Here is a 27880-nt window from a genome sequence, read left to right as displayed (position 1 = left end):
CAAGGAAAGCGCACACACACAAGGCACAACCACGCCTCTGCGACAGGCCGCACTTTATTTGGAGTTTTCCGCCTAAACGGCTCCCAGCTGAGCCGCATGACATGTGCAAAAGCCCCCCAGAAAGCTGGGCCTCGCAGTGTGTAAAAAAGGCCCCCCCATGGGGCAGAGCTGTGCAATTATTAAAAAAAAAAAAAAGAAATCAGTCCCCCAGGAAGCCTGGCTGGGGTCTCAATCGCCTGGGGCCAGGACATGTGTGCAGCTGCCGCTAGGTACACTTTCTCCTCTGACTGTGCTTCGTTTTCCAAGCCGTAACGCTCTGGGGTTGTGGCCACCAGAGGGGCTGGACGCAGTCCTCAGCGGCTAGGAGGGCTGGCTGGCAGTGCGATTTGAGGGTGACCTCTCTCACACATGCAGACACCCCCAAACACATGCTCCTCCACTGGCCTCAGCCCCACCAGAAAACACAGGGCTTCCCTGGCCCCCCAACCCCCAGTTCACCCTCAGGTCACATTTGAGGCGAGGGACACTGCCCTGAAACAGGCAAGGCCCTCCAGCCAGAGGGCCTGGCGGCGAGGGGGCAGTGCCACTCCGTCCACACCCCAGGGCAGGTGTTTGTGGTGTCTGATTCTGCGAGCGTGCATCTGGGTGTGGCCTGTGTGTGTGTGTGTGTGTGTGTGTGTGTGTGTGTGTGAGTGTGTTTGGCCAGAGGTGGGGGCCGAGGCTGGGGGAGGCACTTCTGGGATTCAGGGCACATTGACTTTGAAGGGGCTTCCGGGGACACTTTCGTCGCCCCACTTGACGATGAGGATGTAGTCCCCTTTTTCCTTGACGGTGTAGGTGACGTTGTACACCCGGTTCCCCATGTGCTTCACGTACACCTCCTCACAGGGGGTCTTGGGCCCGTGCACGCCCACCATCATCATATTGGTGCCTGGAGAGAGAGGCAGCGAGGGACAGGCTCAGCCCCGGCCCTTGGCCCCACGTTCGCACACACTTGCCCACCCAGGGAGACCGCCCCCGCTCCCCCGCTCTGCCCGCTGCCTGCCTGCTTTGCTGCAGTCCACAGTGAAGGAGTTCTTCTGGCCCACAAAGGCCTGGGACAGCCCGGGGCCCCGTGTCACCACCTTGCTGGCGTCTGAGGAGAACTTGGGGATGGAGCTGTAGCTGGAACCCCGGCTTGAGGACGACTTGGTCACAGTCTCCACCAGAACCGTGGATGTTTCATGAAGGCTGTGGCCTCCAGAGAGCCGGGGACCTGAGGGGCAGGGTGGGGTGGCCACGAGCCGGGTCAGAGGCCTGCTCTTCCCAAGGTAGTAGGCCCCGTGTGGCGGCCCTGACAGCCCATGTTCCCTTCCTCAGCTGCAGCATCCTAGGAGCAGCAGCCCATTTCACACAGGGCTCTCGGGCAGGCCTGTCTCCAGGTCTGGGGCCTCCATGGCTCTGTCCACCCACCCCCCACCCTTCTGGGCTTTGTCTGGGACCCCAAGTCACACGGTAGGTAGAGCCCTGCTTTAAAAAGGAACAAGTATCCAACCAATCCTTCACACAGCTTCCAGAAGGAAAATCAGGTAAATGTCTGCTGAGCTCTGTCTTCTTGGAAGCCAGAAACGGGGATGCCAGAAGGGCAGAGTTAAGTGAAAACTTGGGGAGCCACCGCAGGGAAAAGATTAGTCAAGGGATGGACAGTAGAGAGGGATTTGATTTTTTTAAAATGATGTACACAAGTGCACACATAGAAGGTGGGGAATGGCACGTTGTGTAAAGCCAGGCGCACTTTATTCCTGGTAACCTGAAACACTGATGTTTGGGGCCAACTCTGACCCAGATGTGAACAGCCACTGGAGCCAGCCCAGAATAGGCTCCCAGCCCAGGGTGGGACCTCACCCCACCCAGGACACTCACCTGTGACTTTAGCCTTGAAGGGGCTGCCCACGATGTGCTGGGGGCCACCATACTTGATGGCAATGAGGTAGTTGCCAGGAGCCATGGGAGTATAAGTGACCACGTGACCCTCGGGACACTCCCGACAGTCCAGCTGCACCTTGGAGGGGCCGTCGATGGTGACAGACAAGGCCCCTGAGCCTGCATTCAGGGTGTTGACGATGAACTCCGACGACACGCCTGGGGACCAGAGGTAGCAAGGATGAGGTAGAAGGGCTCGGGGCCCAGAGCTGGGATGGGCCCGGGCCCCCGGAGCAGACCTCTGCCAGGACTTAGGGCTCATCAGCACTGTCCCACCCCTCTCCCCAGCCCCAGGCACTCACCTGTAGTGCCTCCTTCGAGCCCAGGACCATAGGCCGACACCAAGCCTGGGTCCCCAGCCTGGCTCTGCTCCCCAACTCGGATCTTGAAGGGACTGCCAGGGATGTGGGCACCGTTGAACTTGACGTCGATGGAGTGGACGCCATTCTCATGGGGGATGAAACGGATGGTGTGCTTGTCTGTGGGGGCAGAGGTTGGTGGGTGAGCCTTAGTCTTCCCCCCCCCCCCCTTTCCAGAAGGTCCTAGCCTGGCAGGGACAGGCCAGCTCACCACTGTCCAGCTCGGAGACGTAGCACTCTTCCACGGCGCCCGAGGGCGTGTGCACCCTAGCGTCGATCACGCCCCGTGCACCGTTCAGCTGCACCGCAAAGGACGCCGGCTGGTTCACCTTGAGCCCGGTCTCCTGTAGAGACCACGGAGGGTGCTCAGACTCCTGGGAGGGCCTGGAGGGCTCATGTCTGCAGCCTGGCACTGATATCCCTTCCTGCCCAGCCCGGAGGCTCCCTCCTCCCACCCCCAGCTGCCCCCTGCCGCCTGACCCAGCTTAGGGAGGCTCTGAACAAGGCTGCGATGGGAGGCAGAGGCTGGGTCTTTGGCCTTGGCAACCACCTGCTATGAGGTGGGGCCACCTGGCTGTGCCAGGCATGGTCAGGGACCAGAGATGATATGCCCTGTCCTGGCTGGGGAGGTAAGACCCAGATACCATAAAGCTGGCCTGATAGCAGAGAACCCAGTGCTGGGATGGGAAAAAGAGGCATGTGGGCTGGACTGCCCTGGGGGCACTTGATGGGGAAGGTGGGGCCGATGGGGAAGTTTAGGGGGGCAGGTGGTGAAGATGAACCCAGTTCTAGGATTGGGAAGGGGGTGGAGGACACAGCAGCACCTGAGGCTGCCAAGACTACCCCAAGGGGCAGCTAGTATAGCTAGAGCCCCCTGTTGTCCAAACACTGGGAGAGAGGGGCCACCTGTATGGCCCTTCCAAGGTCACTGCTAAGTCCCTGGTCACATGGGCCTACCATCCTCTACTGCCCATCCCTCAGGGTGGCAGGAGGGCCCCATCCCCCCCGGGCACACACCTGGAGGCTGGTGACAGTGAGACGGCGAGCATCATCTGAGAGGGAGGCCACGGGTACCACGAAAGGGCTGTCTGGGATGTGCTCGTCGTTGAACTTGATGGAGACCTCATAGTCACCTGGGGAGAGAAGACCAGTCAGCTCAAGCTGCAGGACAGGGGACAGCAGCGTGGGAAACAACCCCACCCTGATCTCAGTACCGGACAAGCTCCTAGGTCGAGCTCAGCTCTGGAGACACATGTTCCCAGGAGTGTAGGGTGGAGGGAAGTGGGGCAGAGAAACTGCAGCGGCCCAGGTGAGGGGTTGGTTTGGGAGCCCTATCTCCTGCCGGGGCGAGCAGAAGCCTGGTCTGGAAAGTCAGGCAGGCCCAGCAAGATGCCCACCTGGCTCCTGGACAACATAGGAGACCCCACACGAGCCGTCCTTGCGGTCCTCAAATGCAATTTCCGCCTTGCTGGGACCCTCCACGGCGATCGATAGGCCCCCGGCACCTGCTTCTCGGGTCCAGATGCTGAACTCGGCTGGAGATGGAAACGGGACGGGGGCAGCTCTTCAGCACCGTCGCCTACCCTGCTGGCTGTCCTCCCCCATCCCCCGTCCCGGGAACCTACCCCCTTACCTGGCACGCCAGCCACCCCTCGCTCCAGCCCCGTGCCTCCAGCCCGCACCTTGTGGGCACCACCTTCACCCAGCGGCCCCACGGTGAACTGAAAGGGGCTGCCTGGCACATGCTGGCCACGGTACTTGACAGTGACCGTGTGGGGCCCCATCTCCTGGGGCACAAAGCGGACGCTGTATGCACTGTCCTCCCCCTCCACGATCTCAGCAGCTTCCGTCTTGCCCGACGGGCTGGTCACCTGTGCGGTCATGTCCTGAGAGCTGGCCTCACCTGCAGGGGGTGGGGAGTGTCAGGGCAACTCCGGGGCTGCTCCAGGCCCTCACCCTTCCCTCCCTCCCTCAGTAAACACCCCCTCCTCTGCTCAGACCAGCAGCCTCCCCATCCTGTCCCGAGGGACAGAAGGCCCACCTCCCTGTGAAGAGCCCAGCCCGGTCCTGCTCACCCTCCTGCTGCCGGGTGATGCTGCCAAAAGAGCCCAGGCGCTCCCGGCCCAGGAAGTCCCCGAAGACGGCGGGGAAGGGGTCTCCGCCAACCTGGGTGGACTCCTCCACCCGCACCTCGCGCTTGGTCTCCCCGCCCCGTGTCTTGCTGATCTCCGTGCGCTCCGTGCGGGTGTATGTGTGGCTGCTGCGGGTAAAGGTGCGTGTCAGGCGCTCCTGGGCGGACACCATCTGGAACCAGTTCCCTGTGGGACACGTGGAGCGGGCGGAGGGGAGGGAGGTGAGAAATAAGCCAGAAGGACAGAGGCCCCGGGGACAGGCTCTGGGCCCTCCCCACCAGACTCTTCCGGCGCCCACCTGGGATCTTGAGGTTGAGGTCACAGGTGCTGCCGATGGTGGCGATGGATGGCGCCTGCCTGCGCCGGGTGATGCTTTCCTTCATGCGGCCCTCGCCAGTGACCTTCACTGTGAAGGGGCTTCCTGTAGGGACAAGAAAGAGTGGGTCAGCCACCTCAGGTCACTCGTCTCCAGCCTCCTGGTCCGTCCCGGCCACAGCCCAGAGCCTTACCAGGCACGTGCTTGTCAGCGAACTTGATGTTGATGATGTAGGTGCCGGGTTCGGTGGGGCAGTAGGTAACTTTGCACGTGCCATCCTCCATGTCCTCACAGTTGATGTCCACCTTACTAGGGCCTTCAATACTCAGCCCCAGGCCCCCATAACCTAGCGGGAGGCAAGGGACACGTCTCCCTCAGTCCCCACTGCCATCTGCTCTCCCCTCCCCAAACCCCAGGCTCCGCCCAGAACAGACACCCAAGGGGCATCGTAACCACTAAGGAAAGATGGCTCAGTAGAAGGAGGGGTGAGCCAGGCAGTGACCCAGAGGGTCAGGGATAGGTAGTCTGGAAATTCCTCTAAGGCAGGCCTCTTGGGTTTTGGTGAGTGAAGGAGAGAGAGACTCAGGATGGCTGAGCTTTCTCTTAGACACAGGAGAAGCGACAGGGGGACATTTACTCTTCCCAAGTGGGCCCCAGAATGGGAATCTCAGCAGAGACTGGGCCAGGAAGTTCAGGAGGGGAGGGGAGGTTATGGTCCAGGGGCACTGGGAAGGAAAGGACTGGTCCCCACTTGAGGCACCAGCTGCAGTGAGGGGTCTCCGGGGCAAGAAGTACCTGCATTACGAGTGTCCACGATGAACTCCGCCACCTGGAACGTGTGTCCTTCCGACAGGCCCTTGCCCCAGACCCGCACCTTGCTAGCATCCCCAATCTCAGATGGTCCCACCAGGATCTTGAAGGGGCTGTTGGTGACATGCTTGCCACTCTTGCGCACGCTCACCACATGCTCCCCAACTTCTTTGGGGGTAAAGGAGATGCCTGTTGAGGGGGAGGTCAGGCATGAATGGAGCTCTGGGCCTGGCAATAGTCCTTTCCCAGCTCCCCCACCTTCCTTCCCTGGGCCCCTGCCATGGCACCACGCTCACCGATGTGCCGGTTGGGCAGACGCTTCAGCAGACAGGGCTCCTCGTTGCCCGAGGGGGCACGGATGCTGGCGGTCAGCTGGCTCAGGTCACTCTCGGTGATCTTCAGGGACACATCCGTGGAGGTGCCCACATTCAGCTGTGACGTCCTCATTGAGTCATCGCCTAGGGGAGAGTTGGCATGTCAGACGGGGTGACTCCTGGCAGGCCCTGCCCTCGTGGGGATCAGGAGCCTCCCTGGACTCAACAGAGCCTTTGCCCACCCCCCTCAATCCCCAAAGCAGGCACAGAGAGACTGGGGAGAGCACAGTCTCCATGCACATGTTAGGGGCCCGAGATTAGGGATGAGTCAGCACCCCAGTCCTGAATGGGTTAAACCCCTAATTTACATAACTTTAAATTCCGAGTCAGGTAATTTGGTAGGACCAAAAAAAAAAAACTGAGACTAGACCACACAGCCCATTCCCTTACCTGCTGTGTTGCCCCTCCGGGCCTACCGGTTTCCTCACCTATCATCAACATCCTGACTTAAAAGACTTCGAGAGTGTGTTTTCAAAGGGTGGCTGAGTGTTTCTCACTTGCTGTAGAGAACAGCGTACTCCTTACACGTATCCAAAAATGACCTCTTCCACCTGGAGGGCACCCTACCCTAAACACCCCAGAGACTTGGACGTGCCGGGCTTGCACAGCCATCGTGTGCCGGGGTGTGCCCACGCGTCCACCCACCTGTGATCTTGGCTGTGAAGGGGCTCCCGGGGATGTGCTTGTCGTCGAAGCGCACGATGATGCTGTAGTCCCCGGGCGCCGTGGGGAGGTAGGACACGGTGCAGGTGCCGTCCTTGTTGTCCTTGCAGGTGATCTCTGCCTTGGACGGGCCCTCCACGGCCAGGGACAGGCCCCCTGCGGGTGGAGGCGGGGCGGCGGTCAGAGGGCCTCACCCCTGCCCCGCTGCCCGCCCCCAGCCCCTGCCGGAGCTCGCCTCACCTTCCCCGGCATCCTTGGTGACAATGGTGAAGGTGGCCGGCTTGTTGACCATGCCATGGCTCAGGCCTGGTCCGTAGGCGCTGACGTGGCGGCTGTTGATGGCGTCCACGTAGAACTGCAGGGGGCTCCCTGGGGGTGGGGGGGGGGAAGGGGGCTGGGTCAGCAGTGAGCACAGGGGCTGCCTGAGCCCCCCTCGGACCCCCACACCTTCCCACAGCCTCCCCGCCAGGCCCTGCATCTGTGCCGACGGGGCCTCCCACCAGGACACCAGCCTTCCTGGGGCCTCACACATGTCTGCACACAGCACATGCTCAATTATGAGTGAAAGAAGGCCGATGAGGAGGAAGTCACTGTGGGCTCCCCTCAGCCCGGCTCAGCCCCGACTCACCAGGGATGTGGTTGCCGTCATACTTGATCCCCATCTGGTGCAGGCCCTTCTCGGTGGGGGCGTACCTCACCGTGATGGTGCCATCCTTGTTGTCAGTGATGTTGGGCCGGGCGGTCTTCCCAGAGGGCATCCGCACCTCCCCTGCCAGGCAGACACGGGTATGTGTGGGACCCCAGTTTCTCCCGGCTCCACCCCCTTGCTGTCCCAGGCTCCCCCGCTGCCAGGAGACAGCCAGGAGGCCTCAGGATGAATCCTGACCTGGGAGACAGAAGGCTGGAGTCTCGAGTTCCAGCTCTGCTCAGCTTGCTGTGTGACCCCGGGGAGCTTACTTCCCCACTCTGGGCCCCAGCTTTCATCTCTTAAGGAGGAGCTGGGCCTGGACACATGTCCTCCCTTGGGGCCATCCTGCCACAGGGCCCTGGGGCAGTACCTGTGAGTTCCCCTTTCTGCACAGTGAAGGGGATGACCAGGTTGAAGGGTCTCAGCATGGACTCCATGGGTTCTGCAGGCACCACCGGCTCCTCTGTGGCCTGTGGCGGGGGAGAGGGAACAGTCACTTGGCTGGGAAAGGTCTGGGGAACTCAGACTGAGCCGTGACTGAAGTCAGAGAAGGTGAGGAAAGAGCAAGATGGTTAATGGTGAAACCAGAGGGCAGAAAAGGCGCGTCAGCTGCAAGAGAAGAGGTGCCGTGCCCAGCTCCGGGATCTGTCTGCCCCGCCTGACTTCCCGCCTGCTCCCCAAGATGGCCCCCAAACCATGCCCCGGCCCTGGCCGCTGAAGAAGAGAAGAGATGAAGGAAGAGGAGGTGGGGGGCGAGTGTGGCCCAGGTGGGAGGGGCAGTACCCAGTGTGTGGGATAGGCGCTGGGCCGGTGCAGCTGCGGCACATCAGGGGGCTCCTCCACGCGGGGCATGGCCTCACACGCCTGGGAGGCAAGGCACGGGAGAGTGGGGGCTGTGACAGGCCAGTCCCCACCAGCTCGGGTGACCACAGGCTGACTCAGAACGGCCCAGGGACCTGATAACCTGGGCTGCCCCCAGGGCAGGATGGCTATCTTGGGTGCTTTACTCTCCCGAGGGCTTCCCTGTCCTGCAGGGCCACCTGAGGAGATGGACGGGGACGGTGGGCCTGGGGGTCAGGTTCCACCAGAGAGCTGCCTGATGCCCAGAGGGGCCAGAGGCAGGGCTGCGTGCCTCCTGGGTTGGGAGGCTGTGGGAAAGCACAGGCCCCACCCTGGAGCACTCCGGGCCCAGGATCCATCAGATGTGAGGACGGGTTCTGGGGTTCCTTGCTCCCACTAAGAGGGCCTGGCCCCCCTCCCTGCCACCCCCAGCTCTGCTGTGGCCGCTGAACTTACCAGCACGTGGAAGGGGCTGTTGGGGATGTGCTCGCCTCCGAAGCGAATGGTGATGACGTACTTGCCGGGCTCGGGTGCCGTGTAGTAGATGTCGAAGGTACCGTCGTGGTTCTCGACCACATCCACGTCGAGCTCCGCCCCGTCGGGTGTGGACACCGTGCACGTCACCTTCCCCTTGCCTGCGGCCTTGGCATCCACTGTGATCACCGTCTCCTCCCCAATCTGGATGCGAGGGCCCAGGCAGGCACCTGCCACACAGGAGTGCCCGGTCAGGGGTCCGTGGGACCTGTGCCCATTCCCCCCGCTCAGTTCCCAGCTGCCCCCATCACCTCAGCCCACACCAAAAAGAGAAGAAAAAGGACACTCACCCAGGCCGTGACCTCCAATGGACACTGGAAATAGAGAAAAGCGTAAGCCGCAGTGTTAAGGATGAGCTGGGGTGGGGGTGGGGCTGTGTAGGGAGGGGAGGGCAGGGGTGGGTGCCCACCTGTGACCAGGCACTTGCTGGCGTCCCCAGTGGGCAGGGCATGGATGCGGAAGGGCGAGTAGGGGATCTCGTCGCCGCCGTACTTGATGGTGATGGTGTACCGGCCGCTCATGTCCGGGAGGTAGGACACGGTGTATGTGCCGTCCCCGTTGTCTCGGATGTTGGCCTTCTTGGGCTTACCCTCAGGGTCCTGGGGGAGAAGCAGCGGTTAAGGCCTGCCTGTGCCCAGACCCTGGCCTGAGAGGTGGGCAGCACATAGACTCACCAGGATCTGGACAGTGAGCAAGCCCTCCCCAGCATCCCGGGCATCGATGGTGAACTCCACGGGCAGGCTGGCCGGGATGCCAGAGGCGTTGAGGCCAGGGCCGCTGGCCCGCACCTTGCTGGCATCGTGGGCTGGAAGCACCTTGATCTTGAAGGGGCTTGAGAGGCAGAAGGGATAGACAGTTGGCTGGGATTCAGGGGGAGAAGGAATCCCATCTCATTTTGGGCCTGGAATACCCCCTACATTCATGAGCAGGGGAGAGGAGTCCTGGCAGGGAGGAGGGACCAGGTCAAGCCTGAGTCTTAGAGGAGGGTCACAAAGGTGTGGCCCTGACAAAGCCTAGGCATTTCTTCTCCACTCTCCGGGAAGATGTTTCCGATGGTTTACAGAGAGGCTGCAGGAGGCTGCCCTGTCACACCTGTTTGTAGCCACATGGTGCCTTTTCCCAAGGTGCTGATTTTGTAGCTAACTAGGGGGACAGCCCAGCCAGAGGAGAGCCCCTGGGGCTGTGCCACCTCCAGGGTGGAGAAGAAGATGGGCAGGGGGCCCTGAGGAAGAGTGTGATGGTGCAGCAGAGAACAGATGAGGCGTAGACAAGTAGGGGAGTGTTTCCAGGGCCCTGGAGTGGCCCCGCAGCGGCCCCGCAGCTGTGGCCCTGGTGGGAGCTCCCCAGAACCCAGCAGAGCACAGAACCCCAGGCTGGGCCTCACCTGCGTGGTACCTCCTGGTCGGCGTACTTGACGGCTACTGTGTAGGGCCCGTCCGTGGCTGGGGTATAGTGGACGGTGTGGGTGCCATCCCCATTGTCACGCACCTCCACAGGCTCGGCCACACCTGGGCAAAGGGAATAGTCAGCAGAGCCTCTCGGCACCCTTTCCGGCTCCTTCCACCCAGCCCCAGACACTCCATACCTGTGGGGCCCAGCACGGCCACCTGCAGGGGCGCCCGGCCAGCTTGGCTGCAGTCCACTGTGAAGGTCTGGGGTACCCGGGCCCTGACGCCGGCTCCCAGCCCTGGGCCTGAGCACTTGACCTTTCCGGGGTCCACCACGTCCTTCACTGGCACCCGGAATGGACTCCCTGCAAGGAAGACGGTCGTCAGCCCCAGCCCACCTGCCCCAGAAGGTTTCCCCAACTCAGAGGACCCAGGAAAGCGAGGCTTCCCCTGCCTTTGAAATGCCCCTGGGATACCAGACCAAATGTGCAAACACTTAGAAACTTGCTAAGAAAACATAACAAGGAGAAATAAACTTGGCTACAGAATATATACTCCAATAAAAATTAATAAAAGTAAAATTTAAAAACAAAACCCAAAAACTTGGCTACAGGCTGAGGCAGGGTGAATCCACTTATTTAGGCCACATGCCTGAAAGAAGGCCCTCCTAAATTAGTAAATTGCTAAAAGAAGTATTTGTAAAAGAAAATGAATTTTTTCCAGCATGAAATTAGATAAGTAGGGCGGGGCGGGGACAGTCCCATTTCAGCAAGCCTGGGTAATGTGATAATTGAAGACACCAACCATTCCCCACCCCTGCTGGAGGGCAGGGGGGTTCCTGGCTTTGCTGACAGAGCAAGAGGGTGTGAGAGGCTGTCCTGACTGAGCCAGCGACACTGGCTTGGACTGTGAGTGACGGAACTCACGAGATCTGGTGCTCCAGGCAAAAGGGCCGAGACACCAGTGCTGGGCCTCTGGGAATGAGCTGTACCCACCGCCCTGCCTCAGCCCTCACCGTGGCAGCCGTGCCTGCCTGCTCCTTGTCCCTGCTGCTGGTTTGGGGCTTTGCTCCTCCTCCTACTTCCTTCCAGTTTCCCTCACGCGGAGCAGGCCCCCTGCTGGCCTCCCTGACACCCCTCCCGCCCCCAGTGCACACCTGGAATGGGCCGGCCCCCGAAGGTGATGTTGACGTCGTAGTCGCCGGGGGTGAAGGGGATGTACTCCACGGTGCAGCTCCCATCCTTGTTGTCCTTGCAAGACATCTTGGCTTCCGACGGGCCCTCGATGGCTAGGCCTAGGCCCCCGGTGCCAGCTCCCCTACAAGAGGACACCCCTACATCAGCGCCACAAGGACCAGTGAGTTGGGATGGAGAAGCAGGTGAATGGGGGTGCGGGGCTGGCTGAGATGAGACCAGCAGCTACAGCAGGGAGGTTTGCAGCCTTGATAGGGGGTGGGTGGGGATGAGGTCCATACAGGAGGATGAGGGGGAAGGGCAGGTGGCTGGGCTCAGGGTCGCCACAGCATCAGGGTCAAGGTTAGGAAAGGGGCAGGCGTACCTGGTTTCCACGGTGAAGCGGTTAGCCTTGTTGACCAAGCCCCCCTCCAGGCCCGGCCCAAAGGCCCGGACACGGGTGGGGTCACAGCCCTCAGTCACGCCCACACGGAAGGGGCTCTTGGGCACGGCCACGTCATCGTACAGCACCTCCACCAAGTGCGCTCCTGGAGGTCAGCCACACGGCGCAGGTCAGGGTGTGCGCGGTCCCCACCACCCGCCCCTCTGAAAACGCTGGGGCCAGACCCCCGGCGTCCCTGCCCAGCCCAGCCCCTCACCCTCTTCGTAGGCCGTGTACTGCACGCGGTAGGTGCCGTCCCCGTTGTCGGTCACGTAGGTGTCCGTCTTAGCGCCCGAGGGGTTGAGCACGCGAGCCGTCACGTGGTTCCCACCCGTGGCTGTCAGGGATCTCGCGTCCACAGTGAACTCAGTGGTCACTTCACGCAGGACACCTGAGTCCCAGGAGACGAGTGCTCAGCCCTCACACGCCTGCCCACCCCTGCCCTCCCTCCCCAGCTCCGAGGTGGCCGCTCCTCTCCACCTGCTACTCCCCAGCCTGGACCATCCCCACAGCCCAGGCTCTGCTTCCCATAGCCCCTGCCTTCCCTGCCTTCAGCAGATAGTAACATTCTGTTCACCTGAGTCTCCCCACCTGGCCGTGGGCCCCTGGAGCATGGGGCTGGCTCTTCCAACCCTCTGCATGCCCCACCCTGCCTGGCCCAGGGTCTGGCCCCCAGCAGATGGTAACTCAGTCACTGAACTGAGCAGAACTATCTCCTGACTCTCGTTGCCCTCAACCCCAAAGCCTTCCCTCTGTATCATCAAGTGCAAGATTCTTTGATTTTCAGATCCGCTGATGAAAGTTGAGGATCTCCCGAGGAAAATGGCCACAGGCAGAAGCAGTCTTGCCACCCAGACCAAGGCAAAGCTCCATGCCCTGCCCTTGGCTTTGATACCTTCTCAGGGGTATCTGAGCCCCTAGGACGCCAGTGCTGCCCCCCAAGGCCTCAGGCCCGCTTCTCTCTTCCCCTGACTGGTGACATGACCAGCTCCAGGTTTCTTTCACTCACCGTGCGGCTCCACACCAGGCCCTGAGACCTTGACCCCACTGGTGTCGACTGCGGGCTGCACATGGACGCGGGTGGGGAACTTGGGTACGGGGTGCCCGCCGTACTTGATGGTAATGGTGTAGGTGCCGGGGAAGGCGGGGCTGTAGGTGATGTGGTAGGTGCCGTCCGCGTTGTTGTGGATCAGTACCTCGGCCTTGACGCCGGCGTCCGACAGGATCTCAATGGTCAGCTCGGCCTCGCCTGCCTCTGAGCAGTCCACAGTGAAGGTGGCCGCCTCCCCAGCCTTGCCGCGCTCCAGGCCTGGCCCGCTGGCCCGCACCTTGCTTGGGTCAAACACAGGCCGGATGGTAGCCTTGAAGGGAGAGCCGGGGATGTGGGCTTCGGCAAACAGGATGTTGATGGTGTACTCGCCCGGCTCTGTGGGCAGGTAGCTGACGGCACAGGATCCATCCCCATTGTCCTGGCACTCAATCTTGGCCTCGCAGGGGCCCTCCACGGTCAACCCCAGGCCACCGGTGCCCGCTCCCTTGGTGTCGATGGAGAAGGGTGCTGGCGTACCTACCAGCCCGCCCTTGAGACCAGGGCCATAAGCACAGACCTAAAAGAAGGAGCAGGTGTGTAGGTTACCTCGACTGGTCCCACGCCCAGCCTTCATGGCTCCCGAATCAGCTAAGCACTTTCAACTGTAGCAGCTCCCACAGGCTGAGTCCTGATAACAATTCCATGTGAGGAAATGCACGGAGATTAAAAAATCTGTCCCGGCTGATGGACCTGGGGGTTGAAGCCCAGGTCAGATCCAAGGCCAGGCTCTTAATAACTAAGCTGTCTTGGTATGAGTTTTTATATATGGAATGGATAAACAAAAAGGTCCTACCGTATGGCACAGAGAACTGTATTTAATATCCTGTGATAAACTATAATGGAAAAGAATATTTTTTTAAATGTATGCATTTGTACGCATGTATAACTGAATCACATTGCTGTACAGCAGTAATTAACACAACATTGTTAACCAACTATACTTCAATAAAAATATAAAAAAACAAAAACTAAGCTGTCGCAAAGGCAAGTCCTGAGCTGGGGGACTGCCTTGGCTCTGGGCCCTGGCTGTGCTCACCCCAGGACATAAGGCCTCTGGCCTCAGCCCCTGTGAACTACCCACCTTCCCTATAAGCCCCCAGCTCCCACCCGCCCCTACTTCCTCACCTTGGAGGGGTCAGGGGGCAGGACGCCCTCCACGGCGAAGGGGCTGCCAGGCACCGGGTGACCATCATAGGTGATGTCCACCTTGTAGGGCCCCTCCTCAGGGGGCATGTAGCGCACCGCCTGGGTCTCAGCTCCACCGCCAGGCTCCAGCTTGCAGGGGATGGGTCGTCGGGAGGGTGAGGTCATCCGCACGTCCAGCTGGCCCTGACCGCCAGCCCCTCGTGTGTTCACAGAAAATGCCTGTTCCTGCCCTACAGCCACCTCTGTGTGGAGGGCGAGGGACACGGTGAGCAGAGACTCCAACCCACTGCCCCCCTCAACCCTCCTCACTGCATGGGCAGCTCCTCCCCACTTACTGCTGTTGAGGCCTTGAACCTTGACCTTGCTGAGGTCCAGAGGCGGTGCCACGTTCACCACGAAGGGGCTCTTGGGGACAGGGTCGCCACCATAGGTCACTGTCACTGCCATGTTGCCCTAATGGGTACAGCAGGAAGTCAGAACCGAGGGGCTGAGACCCAGCCCGCCAACATGTCCTTGGCCAACACAGACCAGGGGCTCAGAGACCCACGGCAAGAGAGGATGGGGAGGCAGGCAAGGGGCCAAGACGCCAAGCAGGCCCTCTGGGGCTGGAAGAAGGAGCCCCACGCCCCCAGTCAGCCAGGACAGGAGGGCCGGGGAGGGGGGCACACCTGCTGCACGGCCGTGTACTTGACGGTGTAGGAGTAGTCGTGGTTGTCGATGATCTCGAAGTCTCGCACGGCTTCGCCCTTGGCGGCCCCAGCAAAGTGCACGTCCAGCTTGGCCTTGCCAGCTCCCTTGGTCAGCACGGTGAAGTGAGTGGGCTTCCCAACTTCCACACCTGGAGCGCCCATCCCGAGATGGTGGTGAGGGATTGGCGGCCACCCCGCCCCACCCCAGCCCCGCCCCGCCCAGACAGCTACCTGTGCGGTTCAGCCCAGGGCCCTCTGCCTTGACCTTGCTGGCATCGTGGGATGGGTCCACCTTGATGTGGAAGGGGCTGGCGGGGATCTCCTGGAGGGAGAAAAGGCTTGGTCAGGGTAGACACGGGCAGTGTCTGAAAAGAGTCCCTTGTCCCTTTTGCTTCCTCTGAGGCATGTTGTCCACACACAGGAAGTGCTCAGTCAGGGGCAATAGAATTGTCCCCAGACGACAGCCTCTCAAGCTGCTGGTTGGGATCGGGTAAGGGGGTGAGGTTAGGGTTGATAACCAAAACCCAAGCACAGGGTACCTGGTTGGCAAACAGCACCATGATGGTGTAGCGGCCCGCCCCCGGAGGTGTGTACTTGACTGTGAAGGTGTCGTTGTCATTCTTGATGATGTCAAAGTCGATGTCAGCCTCTGCGGGGCCCACCACGCCGGGGGCGCACTTGATGCCAATGCTCACATCGCCTGAAGGGAGGCAGGCACGAGGCCATGAGTTGGGGGCTCCACAACCTCCTGCACGTGACAGGTCCCACTCCGGGGAACAGGTGGAGGGCACCAGCGCCTCCTGCCTGGACACCCCCGGCCGCGCCCCCCACTCCCTGCTCCTGGATGCACCTTGCCCTGCCTCGCTGCAGTCCACTGTGAAGTAGGTGGGCTCATTAGCCTTGAGGCCTGTCTTCTCCACGCCGGGGCCATACACCTTCACCCGCTCGGGGTGGCTGCCCTCTCCCACATTTACCTGTGGGGAGGAGTCGACGGTCAGCGTGGGGCCCCTCCCTCAAGGTCCATCCCTTCCCCAGCACTTCTAGGCCCGGTCTTAGCCTTTTCACAGGGGCCATGAAGTGGGGAGTGGGGACAGGGCCCAGAGACAGCCAACATCCCCCCGCTTGGGGTTCCACCCTCCCTCTGGGGTTGCTGGCAGGGGGCACGGGGCTTGGAGGACACACCCGGAAGGGGCTCTTGGGCACGTTGACGCCTCCCCAGGAGACGATGATGGTGTGCTTAATGGGCTTGGTGGGGACGTAGGAGCAGCGGAAGGTGCCGTCGCCATTGGGGATGACCTTGATGTCGATGGGGCAGCCGTCGGCGTCCTGTGGGCATCACCCAAAGCAAGGTTCTTAGAGCGCCCCGGCCGTCTCAGAGCGCCCGTGCCCTCTGCTGGGCTGCTTGCCCACCATCAAAGCCCCTCCCCGCAAACAGATCACAGACCTCCAACCACTGGAGCCTACTGCCAGAGCTCTGGGGGCCAGGGCACACCCTGGAGAGCTGAGGAACCAGGGGTCACACAGGGGTCATCTGTGTGGCCTGGTCTCTGAGCCTAGGTCTCCAAAATGTGTTGTCAGGGGAAAACGCTCAGCTAAACCAATGTTCTTAAAACTGAATAAACAAACTTTAATAAAAGAAACATCCTCCTGGACCAAAGAACATATTCATTAACCTCTAGGGGTCAAAGGACACCATTTTGAGAAACTCACCTGGAAACCAATGTCTTAACTCAACCATCTTTAAATTGCAAATAGTTAACATAAAAATACATATCTGGTACAATGTTTTTTAAGATTATCATCAATAAGAAAACACAAAACTTTAGACTTCCCATAGTTCAAATAGATTCATGAGAATCATTCCTGTAATGCCTTGAGGCCCTTTTCTCTAACCTACCCTACCCTCCCAGGGCGAGGGGCAGAAAGACGGGGCAACACCCTACCTGGGCGTAGAGCTTCAGGTCTCCCTTGCCAGCAGCCCGGGCATCGATGGTGAATTCCGCTGGCTTGTCCACAATGCAGCCGGTGGGCTCCAGGCCGGGCCCAAAGGCCTTCACCTGTGCAGGGGAGAGAGTGGAGGGCTGAGCTGGGGACGGGAGGAGGGTCTGTTCACCCTGGTGCAGGCCCAGTTACGGGAGCTGGGGACACACCTTGTCCGGGAAGCAGTCGGGTGGAGCTGGCTGGATGTGAGCGATGAAGGGTGAGTCTCGGATGTCCTCGTCGTCACAGATCACGTGCACCGCATACTCCCCGGGCTCCGTGGGCCAGTATCGCACGTCGCAGGAGCCGTCTCCCTTGTCATCACACTCGATCTTGGCCTGCGAAGGCCCCTCAATGGAGAAGCCTGGGGCAAAGGTGGGGGAGGGTCAGGGGGCACCAGAAGCGACTTGGACACCCAGACAGGTCCTCCATCACTCTCCCAGCATCACCACCCCAGTCATGCCCGTTCCAGCGCCTGTCTCATCTCAACACTGGCCCAAATTCCTGCCTCCTGCCCCCCAGTCACTCCCCAGTGTCCCTCCATCACACCACTCCCCGGAATTCCCACTTCGGCCACTTACCCAGTGTCCCCACCTCTGTGCCAATGGCCTCCACCACAAAGTCGGCTGACTTGCCCACCTGGCCAGTTTCCAAACCGGGACCCCAGGCCCGGACCTTCTGTATGCCTGCCTCTGGGCTCACCTGCACCTCAAAGGGGCTGGGAAAAGAGGGAGCTGGTGTCAACACCCGAGGTGCCCCCACCAGAGGTAGCCCTCTTCGCTTCACTCGGAGCCCCAGGCAGCCTGCCTCCCTCCACCCACCCTGTGAGGGCCCAGGCTGGAGGGCTCAGGGCTGCGTGGTGCTCACCTGCGGGGAATGGCGTAGCCGCCCCATGTGATGGTCACCACGTACTTCCCGGGTACCACGGGGTAGTACTCACACTCGAACACGCCATCCCCGGCCTCCCGCACCTTCACCGGCTCCTCTGTGCCTCCTGAGGAGACGTGGGAAGCGGAGGATCAATGATCTGTGCGTCTCCGCACCTCAGTCCCCTCAAGGACCCCTGGGACTGTGCTGTGGGACAGTCCCTGGCTGAGGACAGCGCTGCTCGTGGGCACGGTGAGCAGGCACCGTGTAACAGCCTAGTGCAGCCTTCCCAGCTTGCAGCCTGGGAGACTGAGCCAGGCAGGGCGGTTCACCTGAGGTCCCACAATGTCTCTGGTCAGTGTCTATTTGGAGCCCCTCCCCCAGGGAGGGTGCACAGTGCTGTCATTGCCATCAGGGGGTCGGAAGCACTGGTTGCCTTTCCTCCCAGCTCCCCGACCCCCCACCATGGCCCTGGGCCCTGGTACTCACTTGGTCCCTTGACTGTGACCTTCAGCTCCCCACTGCCAGCACCCTTGGTGAACACCTTGAAGTCAGCCACTTCTTTGACACGCACACCCTTGGGCTGCAGGCCCCGCCCAGAGGCCCGGCAGGCGTTGGGGTTACAGGCTGGGAGGAAGAGGAGAGGTGAGGTTGAGGGCGCTGAGGGGCCCTAGACGGAGCCTCAGCCCTTACCACCACTTGTCCCCACCTCACTGTGCGCAGTCCTGCTGACCAGCCCGCCCACCCCGTCCTCTTTCCCCAGGCGCAGGCCGTGGCCTCATGCAGCCCTCCCCTGTTGCTCCCTGGCACCCCCAACACGACTGAGAGCCATGCTGGGCAGGGCACAGCCACAGCTCCCCCAGACCTCCGTCCCCAGGCTGGTTACAAGAAACCCTTCCCTCGGGTCTCCTTGTCAGGATCACTTGGGACAAAGGCCGGGCGGGGCCCAGAGCTAAGACAGACTGGGAGGGGCCTTTCATTCACCCCACGGCCATCCACCTAGAGCCATCTGAGCCTTCTTGGAGCCACCACAGCAGCTTCAGGAACCGAGTCATGCCACAAAACACTCAGCCACACCATGGAACGAGGGAGGGTCGTGTAACGAGAAGCCTGCCACAGATCACAGGCAATGCATGAAGGTCAGCCTGCTGCGGAACGCGGCCGGTGGCAATGACTTTGCTGCTGAACACAGACCAAAGGACAGGGATCTCAGCCTGCCACGGGACACATAAAATGGCACAGAACCCACGGGGTGCCACCAAACAGGCAACGATGTATCATCCATCCAGGCCTGCCCTGGAACACAGACAAACGGCACAGCGTCTGGGGACTGCCACATAACAGGCGACGGCACGGAACCCAGACCCTTCCCACAGAAATCACCAGGCCAGTCCCAGGAGACCAGAGCTGCCACAGAACAGAGGCAAAGGCGCGGAACCTGGGCCTGTCACAGAATGCCACGGAAGGGGGGGCGACTCCACCCCGCTCACGCCATGCCACACAGCACAGGTGAGGCCAGTCAGCTATGGCCATGCCCGGCCCGCCTCTGCTGGCGTGTACTAACGTGGCACCACTTTCTTGGCCTGGTGGACGATGGGCACAGAGTGGGCGGGCGGCGGCGGCAGGGGCTCTGAGTGGCGGAGAGAAAGTGGGGAGTCACTGCCTGAGAGCCTGGTGCAAGGCGGGCCCATGAATATGCCCTTCCGCCCACATGGTCCGGTCACTTCCTCCTCAGCCCTTCCACCGTGGCCCCTGTCTGGTATCCTTCACAGTGACCTGACCGACCTCGGGGGCAGGGGCTGACAGACGAGCTCTCGGGAGCCCCACCCCTGGGCTCTTCTTTCTGCCCACTTTAAGCCGGCAGAAGGCTCCCCCTGACCCCATCCCCACCCACCCCCACCCCCCGGTTGCAGTGCTTCATTTCCCGTAAGTCCTCAGACTCGGTGGCAACATTCTGCGTCCTGGCCTTTGGCGAGGGGGCTCATGGGGGTGGGTGAAGGGCCTTTACCTTCTGCCACGTGGACGGGGAAAGGACTGCGGGTGATGGGGGCTCCGGCGAAGGCCACGTGCACTGTGTGGGGTCCCTCCATCACAGGCCTGTACGTGCAGCGGAACGTGCTGTCACCCTTGTCCTCCAGGGCCACCTCCACAGTGTCCCGCCGGCCCTGCGGGTCCACGATCACCACGGCAACATCCCCAGTGCCGGCCCCTGTCACGACAACAGCCGTCAGCCCCTCCTGCTCGGGTTTCCTCACCCTGAGACCACAGCCCCCAGGCACCCCCTCCCACCAAAAAAATAGTCATGGGGTGTCCCTCCTGCTCGGGTTCCCTCACCCTGAGACCATGGCCCTCTGGCCGGGCCCTGCCCCTGGCCCCCAGGTCCCCCCACCATGAACAGTCATGGGGTGTCTGGTGGAAGGGCCCATCCCCACCTGCGGTGTAGATGTCAAAGTACGTGGGTTTGTTGGCCACATTGCCCACGGGCTCCAGGCCGGGACCACGGGCTGACACCTTGTTAGCATCTCCCAGGGCCATGCCCACGTTCACCTCAAAGGGGCTGCGTTCGATGTTCTGACCAGCAAAGAGCACGGTCACCTGGAGGTCAGAGGCCAAAGGTGAGCTTCTGGAAGAAAGCAGCTCTGAGAGGGGGGTTGAGGGGCGGGGCAGAGCCAAGCGGGGTGGCAGGCAGGTGGGGCTGGTGCATGGGGGTGGGGCGGGGTGTGACCTGAGGGAGGGGTCCATTCAGCCGGATGCAAGGATGTGAAAGGAGTGGGGAAGACATGGGAGGGCCTACAGAGGGATACCTTGTGCAAGCCGGCGACCTTGGGCACGTAGGAGACAGCGTAGGTGCGGTTCTTGTCATTGTTGGGAACCACCTTGGCCTACGGGAAGGGAAACAATCGGCGTCAGAGCTCCTTCTGACCCCACGCCTTCTGCAACCCCCATGGTGAGGCCTCCCCTTCTCCAGCGTTGGAGGGTGCCCCCAGCAGCCATCGCCAGCCCATTCCGCTGTTGGTCCGCGCTCTTGTCCGATCCCCAGTGGCCTCTCCATACCTCCTCGGTGTGGCCCTCAGGATCCTCGATGTAGACCAGAACCTCGCCTATCCCAGCGTCCACTGTCTGCACGGTGAAGTGGGCAGGCTGCAGCACGGTGTTACCCTGGGGCTCGATCCCTGAGGGCAGAAGGCAGGGCCGCAGAGTTTAGGGAGAACCATCCCAGCCCGTGTCCAGCTGCCCAGCGAAGACCGTCAGGGCTCAACACATACCAGGCCCATAGGCGATGGCCTTCTTGGGGTTCAGTTGCTTGGAGCGAACGGGGGCACCAGGTTTGAGTTTGGCCTTGGGGAACTGGGACAGGTAGGTCATGACCGAATGTTCATCCACGTTGGGGTCCACGATCTCCTCGGGAGCAATCACCTGCCAGGGAGGAAGGGAGTCAGAAAATGTCCTCTGTCCCCAGCATCCTGCCCAGGTAGACCCAACCCCACCCTGGCCCTCTCCGGGTCCCTTTGCCCTCTGCCTACCTGGGGCACCCCGAGCCAGTCGTCCGCCTGCTGCATGGCCTCCCGGGCGTTCTCCACAGGCTGGTTGGGATCCCAGGCCTCCCAGTCAGGGCAGAGGCCTGGAGAGATGATGGAGGGAAGCAATGATGAGGGGGAAGCGGTCAGCCAGGACACAGAGCACTTGCTCCACCAACACCCTCCCAGGCCGTGGGTTCACACCCGCTTCCCATACGGCCCCAGGCCCCTGACCAGCAGGGTTCCTGCTGACCCCCAACCTTACGGCCCGTCAGCCAGGATGCCCATCACTGTTTAGACACATTGCAGCCCTCCTGAGCACCAACAATGAGGCCTTTCTGCCCCAGCTGACGCAGCCTGGCACCAGTCCTGCCAGCCGGCCTCCGGCCTGCCCAGGCCCCAGCACCAACCCTGAACACCAAACCACAGGGAGTGCACCCCTTGCAGACCCCCTGCCTCATTCCAGCAGGCTCAGAGGTGGGCAGTCCCTGTCCCACAAGTGCCTCTGACCCATCTCCTGAAAGGTCTCCTCACAGCTGCCCTGAAGCCCTAGTGTCCATGCACTTCCCACATCAGCCGCAGAGCATAGGGCTCTCTCTGCTTCCTAACTTCCGCCTCGGGGAAATGAAGGCACTGAAGGGCTTGTTTGAGAGGCCGAGTTCTCTCTGGCCACCTAGAGCCCAGCCCTCCTGATGGGAGGACAGCTGAGGCAGCCACAGGTCCCTCCTGGGAAAGGCTGCATGGTTAGGGGGTGCTGGATCCCAGCCAGAGCTGGCGGAGGAGGGTGATGCTCCCTGGCGGGGAGGGGACCAGCTCAAAGGCTGGAATCCATGACTGGCCAGAACAGCTGAGCTCACTGCTGGCAGCCGAGCCAGCCGTGGGCAATGGCTCAGCAGCTGGGAATGCTTCCCAGGCAGTCGGTGCCCCCTCCTCCCACCCTTTGCTCCCCGGCTGACCCCAGGCTGGGGGAGGATTCCCCCAGGGGGACATGGCTCCAAGAGGTGGGGAGACGACAGATTGTCTCAGGAGATGAGGGTCAGAAAGGGAGCTGTGTGTGGGGTACTGTTCTCATCTGTGATGTCTAAGTCTTCTCATGGGCCCTCAGTAGCCCCCACCTGCCCAGGCCAGGCCTGGGTCACCTGCCCCTGGGGCAGTGTCCCACCAGCCTCAGACCACATCATCCTGGGTCTCAACCCCTTCTCAAAGCTATCCCAGGGGCTTGCAAAGAACAGCCTTCTCCAGGCCTAAAGTCCTGGCCTTCTCTCTACAAGTCCCACCACATTTTCTTTCTGCTGGCTGAGCAGAAATGACCCTTGTGTAGCAAAATAGGAAGTTCACGGAGCAGGGAGTTCCAGGTCCCCGCCGGCCTCTGATTCAGTTCCGCCACAGATAAGCTGTGTGACCTCAGACAAGTCACTGGCCTTCTCTGGACCTCTGTGTCCTTGCCACTGCAGGATCTGGCAACTCACTGGGAAGGGTCCAACTCCAGCAGTGATTCTCAGCTGGAGGAGGAGGCCCTGATTCCCCCAGCCCTGGGACACACATTCTGACAAACACAAGCCTTGGCATCACCAGCTCATCCCGCACCCCTTCCCGGGTCAGGGAGCCACAGTGTGCCGTGGGTCCACTCACCAGGGGCACAGTTGTCCACCAGGGCGCCCAGAGCTTTGCCGTCCTGCCAGTCCCGGTTGAAGTTGGTGATGGGCAGCTGGGGCACCTTGTTCTGGATCCAGCCGAGTAGACGCTGCTTGGGTGTCTGCTTGCGGGCATCCTCGTCGTCCTCATCCTCCCACATGGGCATAGAGATGGAGTAGTGTAGGATCAGGGTCCAGATGAGCCCCAGGATCAGCTTCAGGTTCCCATCCACGATGGCCTTGCTGTCTGCAGGGAGGAGGAGACAAGCAGGGCTCATGAGTGCCCCACTTCTGATGCAGCACCCTCCCTCTCCTGGCCCAGCTTCTGAGGCTGCTGCTTAAGCGTTGGGTCTGGACTCCTCCTGGAACCTACCACTTCTCTGCCTACCACTGTTGCATCCCACAAGGCGCAGTCTTTGATGTACCTCCCACCCGCTTCAGAACATGGCTGCATCCCAATATGTCCCTTGGGCAGGTACTTTCAACTCTTTGATGGCACTTGCATGGGCCTTCTATCAGGCTACAAGCATCTATAGAGTTATGCAAGATTGTAAGTCTCTAGGGGCAGACACTGTTTTGTTTCCTTTCTTCTTTGTGTGATATACAACAAACTGTACATATTAGAAAGTACAACTAGATACGTTTTGACAATATGTGAAAAGTGAAAACATTAGTCGCTCAGTTGTGTCCGACTTTGCGACCCCATGGACTGTAGCCCGCCAGGCTCCTCTGCCCATGGATTCTCCAGGCAAGAATTCTGGAGTGGGTTGCCATTCCCTTTTCCAGAGGATCTTCCCTACCCAGGGATTGAACCTGGTTCTCCTGCACTGCAGGCAGATTCTTTACCATCTGAGCCACCAGGGGAGCCCTACCTTTGACAGCATGTGCATAACCACGAATCAAGATAGTAAACACTTCCACCCTTCCTCAAAGTTTCCTTTCTTTTGTGATCCATCGCTCCTGCCCCTCCTCGTCTATCTTTTGAGACAACAATCTGCTCTTGGTCACTATACATTAGTTCGCATTTTCCAGAGTTTTATATGAATAGAATCATAGAGTATGTATCTTTTTTGTCTGCCTTCTTTCACTCTAGATACTGTATTTTTCTCTCCATATATTCAGAGCCTAGAACTTAGTAAAATCTCAATAAATACTGGTTGAATGAACATTTTAAAAACTGAAGTTGGAGAGGAGTGGGACCAACCTGGTTCCAGCCAAATTCTCCTTTGAATGCTATAAAAGGCTTTTGGAACAAAGTTCTGGGAGGAGGGGCTGGGGACAGTACACATTCTGTTAATGGCAGGGACTAGTGAGATTTCACAAGAGCTGGGGGAGTGTTACCCATGTGGACTCAAGTCTCAGGAGCTGAGACTCTAGACCCATCCCGTCCCTTGATAAATATTATGGACCAGAACTCCAAGATTTGGGGGCTGGCGGGGCAAGGGGGGGGTGGTGCGCCTAGTTCCCCCGTAACAGCCAGAGAGAAACATCCAGGAGCTGGAGGTGGCCTAGAGTACAGGTCATTGGAAACCAGCTTACTTGTAAAGGACAAGGCAGGCCTGAAATCCACCAGCTTCCCTGAGCACTGCTTTCAGGAGGTTGGGAAGGGGTGAAAGACTCAGCCTTGTTTACTGGTGTTACCCGAGAGATGGGAAAGCGTGGTGTTGGAGGTTAGGGTTATATCTTTTCCTGCCCACCCGGCCTAGATCTTGGAAGACAGCCTTTAGAGAGTAAAGATCCCAAAGGTGTCTCCCCTTACATATCTTTTCCAGAATGCGCCCCCCACACACACACCCTGTCCCCAGCATTTCCCCAACCTGCCCCCTGGAGGGGAATCTCAGTCTCTCTGTCCCTCTGATCTTGGGCTCTGGTCCCCTTGGCTCCCCCACCCTTTCACTGATTCATCCTTCCTTCCCCAGCAGCTCCCCAGGCCCGCCCCCTCTCCCCCTGGCTCTGCTGCAGCACAATGGTTTGGCAGCTTGCAGATTCCATGACACACTCACTCCCAGCCTCCCGGTGCTTTGGTGCGGTCTCTCTCAAACATACACAGGCCCAGGACACTTTCACACAGCCTTGACACCAAGGGCCTCACGGCCTCTCACAACCCTGACAGCCTCCAAAGCTGGTGCTCACACACCCAGAAGTGCTTCTTGCAAACTGAAGCCAGATCCTTGGGAGGGAGGCCCTGAGGCCCCGAGGATCACCAGGATTGGGAAGAGGTGGGGGGGCGGGTGAGGGGGGTCATTCATATTTGCTGCAGGGAGAGGTTTCTCCCCAGCAACTGGCCTTGGGCCAGACAGCAAGTGGCAGGAGAGGGGTGGGTCCAGAGTCCCACTCTGGGAGCAATGACCTTCCTCGCCCTCCTCCCCATCGGAGGCCAGGCAGAGGAGGGGAGCTCTGCTCAAGCCAGGCCTCTTCCTTCTTCGCACCCCACTGGGGATACCACCAAAGGGGTGGGAGGAGCTCCAGAGCTAGTCCCTGAGGGCACCCCAGGCCTTCGGTGGAGTGGGGGGAAAGGAGAGGACCAGTGAGGGAGGGGCCGGGACAGCTGCTGCCCCCTCCAGCCCCTCCCTCGGCGTTGGCTCCAGGAGAAGGAATAGCAACTGGGGAACAGCTGCGGGGCTGAGGGCCTCTAGGCCTCTTTGTTCGGAGGGGCGGAGGGGGTGGTGCGGGTAAGGAGGGCACACCGCCCCTTCAACCCAGACTGTGTACCCGGCCCTCCTTCAGAGGAACTGCTCGATGCCCAGCTCCCACTCCACTCCTGGAAAGGGACATGGGGGTGCCTAGAGGCTCACATTCAGTCCTGAGATGGTACCCAGAGAAGCCCCCGTCCCAGCCCCTTCCCACCACTAAGCGGGACCAAGGGAATCAGAGGAAGCAGAAAGGGGGAACCCTTGACATCTCCTTCCCCATGGATGGGTAGCCGCTGCTGTCTGTGCCCCCTCTCCTCCAGCCTCCGCCTCGGGCCCAGCAGCTGAATTGCTGACAGCTTATCTCATCGGCAGCGGGAGTCAGCCACTTGGCCCAAATGGGGAACAGTTCCCTGCAGGAAAGGGAAAGAAGGGTTCCTTCCCGCCCCCAAGCCAGCTTTCCCTCCTTCCCCCTCTATTCTGAGAAGGCCTCTCCATACACAGTTGAGCCAAGGGGGCTGGAGCCAGAGGCACCACCGTTGGGGAGGGGAGAGGTGTGCGCTCAGGAAGGATGAGGCCAGGAGAGGGGCCAAGCGCCCCCGCAGCAGGGAGGGGAGGGGGAGGCCGAGCCATTTCCTATAAAGTCTTGGTGAGGCCCCAGGCTCTCCCCTCGGGATCCCACCTGGGACAGTCAGTCCAGGCGGTCAGATCGCAGCTGCCAGGGGGGGTGGAAGGGCCCAGGGCTGACTCCTCGCTGACCCCTGGCCCCCCCCAACCACACACACTCTTGGGCAGCCCTCAGTCCCACTACACACACCAGGGTGGCCCCTTCCCCCACCCCCTGTCCTCAGCCTTGTCCTCTGGAAAGCTCAGAGACATCTGCTGTGTCACGGAGGCAGGGCTATTTCCAGGCTGGAGCGGGTGGGGTGGTGGGGGGGGCAGTATTGGGGCAGGAGAGGGTAAGGCGTAGAGGGGACTGGACAGGGCCAAAGGGCCCCAGACTGACCTCAGCTACTAATTCAGGAGGCCCAGAGATGCCCTGAGGGAGGCTGAGGATGGACAGACCTTCAGTTATCTGAAGAAATCTCTGGGGCAGCCTGGGGGTAGGCATTGGGACCCCTGTGAAATTCCCCTTCTGGGGCCCTGGGGTGCACCCCATCAAGGGGCGCTTTCCTGAAAATCACATCAGGACACTTAACAGCTCACCATAGGGGTAAGGGTCTTGCCCAGGCCCCCAGCCTGAAGGGGTGACTGCAGAGCTGAGAGGGAACAGCCAACTCCTAGGCTCTCAGAACCCATCCTTGGCTCCCCCAGCTCCCCAGCTTGGAGTGCCTCCCCGCCCCCACCCAGCACTGACACACCTTCCAAATCTGGTTACACTCAATGACTTCCTCCCTTTTCCAGGCCTTGCCTCCCTCCCCTCAGCCCAGATCATTAGCTGTAGCCAATCGGGGCTTAGGGGGTGGGCTGGGGCCGGGAGTGGACGGGAGGGAGCCCCCTCCCTGGCCTGCTGAAGCTGATGGAGGACAGGCAGGGGTTAAGGCTGCCTGCGCTCGCTCAGAGCCTTTTTAGGTTTCCGAGGCCGGGCCCTGCCGGCTCTGGCCCCTGGGCCTGAACCCAGCTGCCGAGCACATGCCGGCGGGGGGCCCGGGCCCCGTGCCCGCCCAGCCACCCGCTCTCCCGCTCTCCTTGGGATCCCTGGGACCGGGCAGCGATGGGGACCTGCCTTCAGCCTCTCCTCCCCGGTGGAGGTGCTGGGAGACTGGGAAGCCATTTGCTTTGTCTGGGGTGGAGGGGGCGGCCCCGGGAATCGGCAATGAGCTTTGGCCCCATCCTCTCAAGCCTGGGCTGAGGGTGCGGGTGGCAAAAAAGGAGACGAGCGGGTAGAAGCAGGTTGGCCAAGAGCGTGCGAGGGGAGCTGAAGCTGGAGGGCTCAGAAACGGCCTGGGCTGGATGCCCCCGGGGGCCCCCCTCGGGATGCAGCCGACCAGGGCGGCGTGTGAAGGCAGAGCCCCCTCGGGGCTGGCGTGGGCGGGCTCCGGGAGAACCGGGGCAGGATCCTCTCCCGGTGCCGGGCCCCCCACCCTCGGCCCTGCCTCGGCTCCCCGCGCGCCCTCCCAGCCCCGAGCACCCTGTCCCCGTGGGCCAGCCCCTCGTCGGGGTACTGCCCCCTCGCCGCACGCACTGACCGATGGACACCAGCTTGATGTGCTCGCGTTCGAGGAACTCGAGGGCCACGGACACGTTCTCCAGCTTCATCTGGCGGAAGTTGGGGCGCGGGTGGAACTTGCGGTACATGCGCTTCTGGCTGAGCACCTCGAGCAGCGCGATGAGGCGCAGCCCGTCGCTGAGGTCGCGCTGCAGGTCGGTGAGGCGCTTGCCCACGCACTTGAGGTGCTCGTTGCACCAGCGCGTGAAAGTGTTCTGCTGGATCTTCTTCCACGGCGCGTCCTCGGCCAGGTCCTTCTCCGTGGACGGCATGTCGTCCACCTCGTCGCCCAGGCCGAAGCCCGGGGCCTCGGAGTAGCCGCTGTTGTTCATCATGCTGGCGCGGGCTGGGGCGGGGGTTGGGGGCCGGCGGGGCTCGGGCTAGTGGGGCGCTGTCCGGGACAGGACCGGCGGCTGTGCGCTCCGCGGCTCTAAACT

At 61.1% G+C, this 27880-nt stretch overlaps 1 protein-coding gene and 1 non-coding gene across 2 annotated transcripts; both read right to left on the bottom strand.

Moving 5' to 3' along the window:
• Window positions 1-30: 30 nt before the first annotated feature.
• On the bottom strand, window positions 31-27778 carry FLNC (filamin C). The gene is given in 47 exon segments (NM_001206990.1): window positions 31-931; window positions 1046-1255; window positions 1903-2121; window positions 2265-2441; window positions 2533-2665; window positions 3339-3454; window positions 3719-3856; window positions 3955-4224; window positions 4397-4639; window positions 4752-4874; window positions 4963-5115; window positions 5565-5768; window positions 5876-6037; window positions 6599-6772; window positions 6857-6985; window positions 7245-7385; window positions 7675-7774; window positions 8601-8848; window positions 8969-8992; window positions 9088-9277; window positions 9353-9509; window positions 10063-10186; window positions 10264-10431; window positions 11223-11383; window positions 11624-11786; window positions 11898-12071; window positions 12690-13287; window positions 13896-14158; window positions 14252-14369; window positions 14585-14754; window positions 14837-14927; window positions 15145-15305; window positions 15456-15579; window positions 15788-15931; window positions 16549-16662; window positions 16756-16949; window positions 17167-17303; window positions 17453-17579; window positions 17942-18079; window positions 19461-19661; window positions 19885-20047; window positions 20257-20334; window positions 20507-20625; window positions 20719-20869; window positions 20977-21074; window positions 22603-22851; window positions 27424-27778. Coding segments are annotated over 47 exon segments (8082 nt in total). The 3' UTR covers window positions 31-743.
• MIR2422 (microRNA mir-2422) lies at window positions 17578-17645 on the bottom strand. The gene has a single exon (NR_030879.1). It is a non-coding gene; the product is annotated as a microRNA mir-2422 (primary transcript).
• Window positions 27779-27880: the final 102 nt, after the last annotated feature.

Source organism: Bos taurus, chromosome 4 (assembly GCF_002263795.3).
Source record: "Bos taurus isolate L1 Dominette 01449 registration number 42190680 breed Hereford chromosome 4, ARS-UCD2.0, whole genome shotgun sequence".
In the NCBI taxonomy this organism is placed as follows: Eukaryota; Metazoa; Chordata; class Mammalia; order Artiodactyla; family Bovidae; genus Bos; species Bos taurus.
This window is presented reverse-complemented; position numbering and strand designations above follow the sequence as displayed.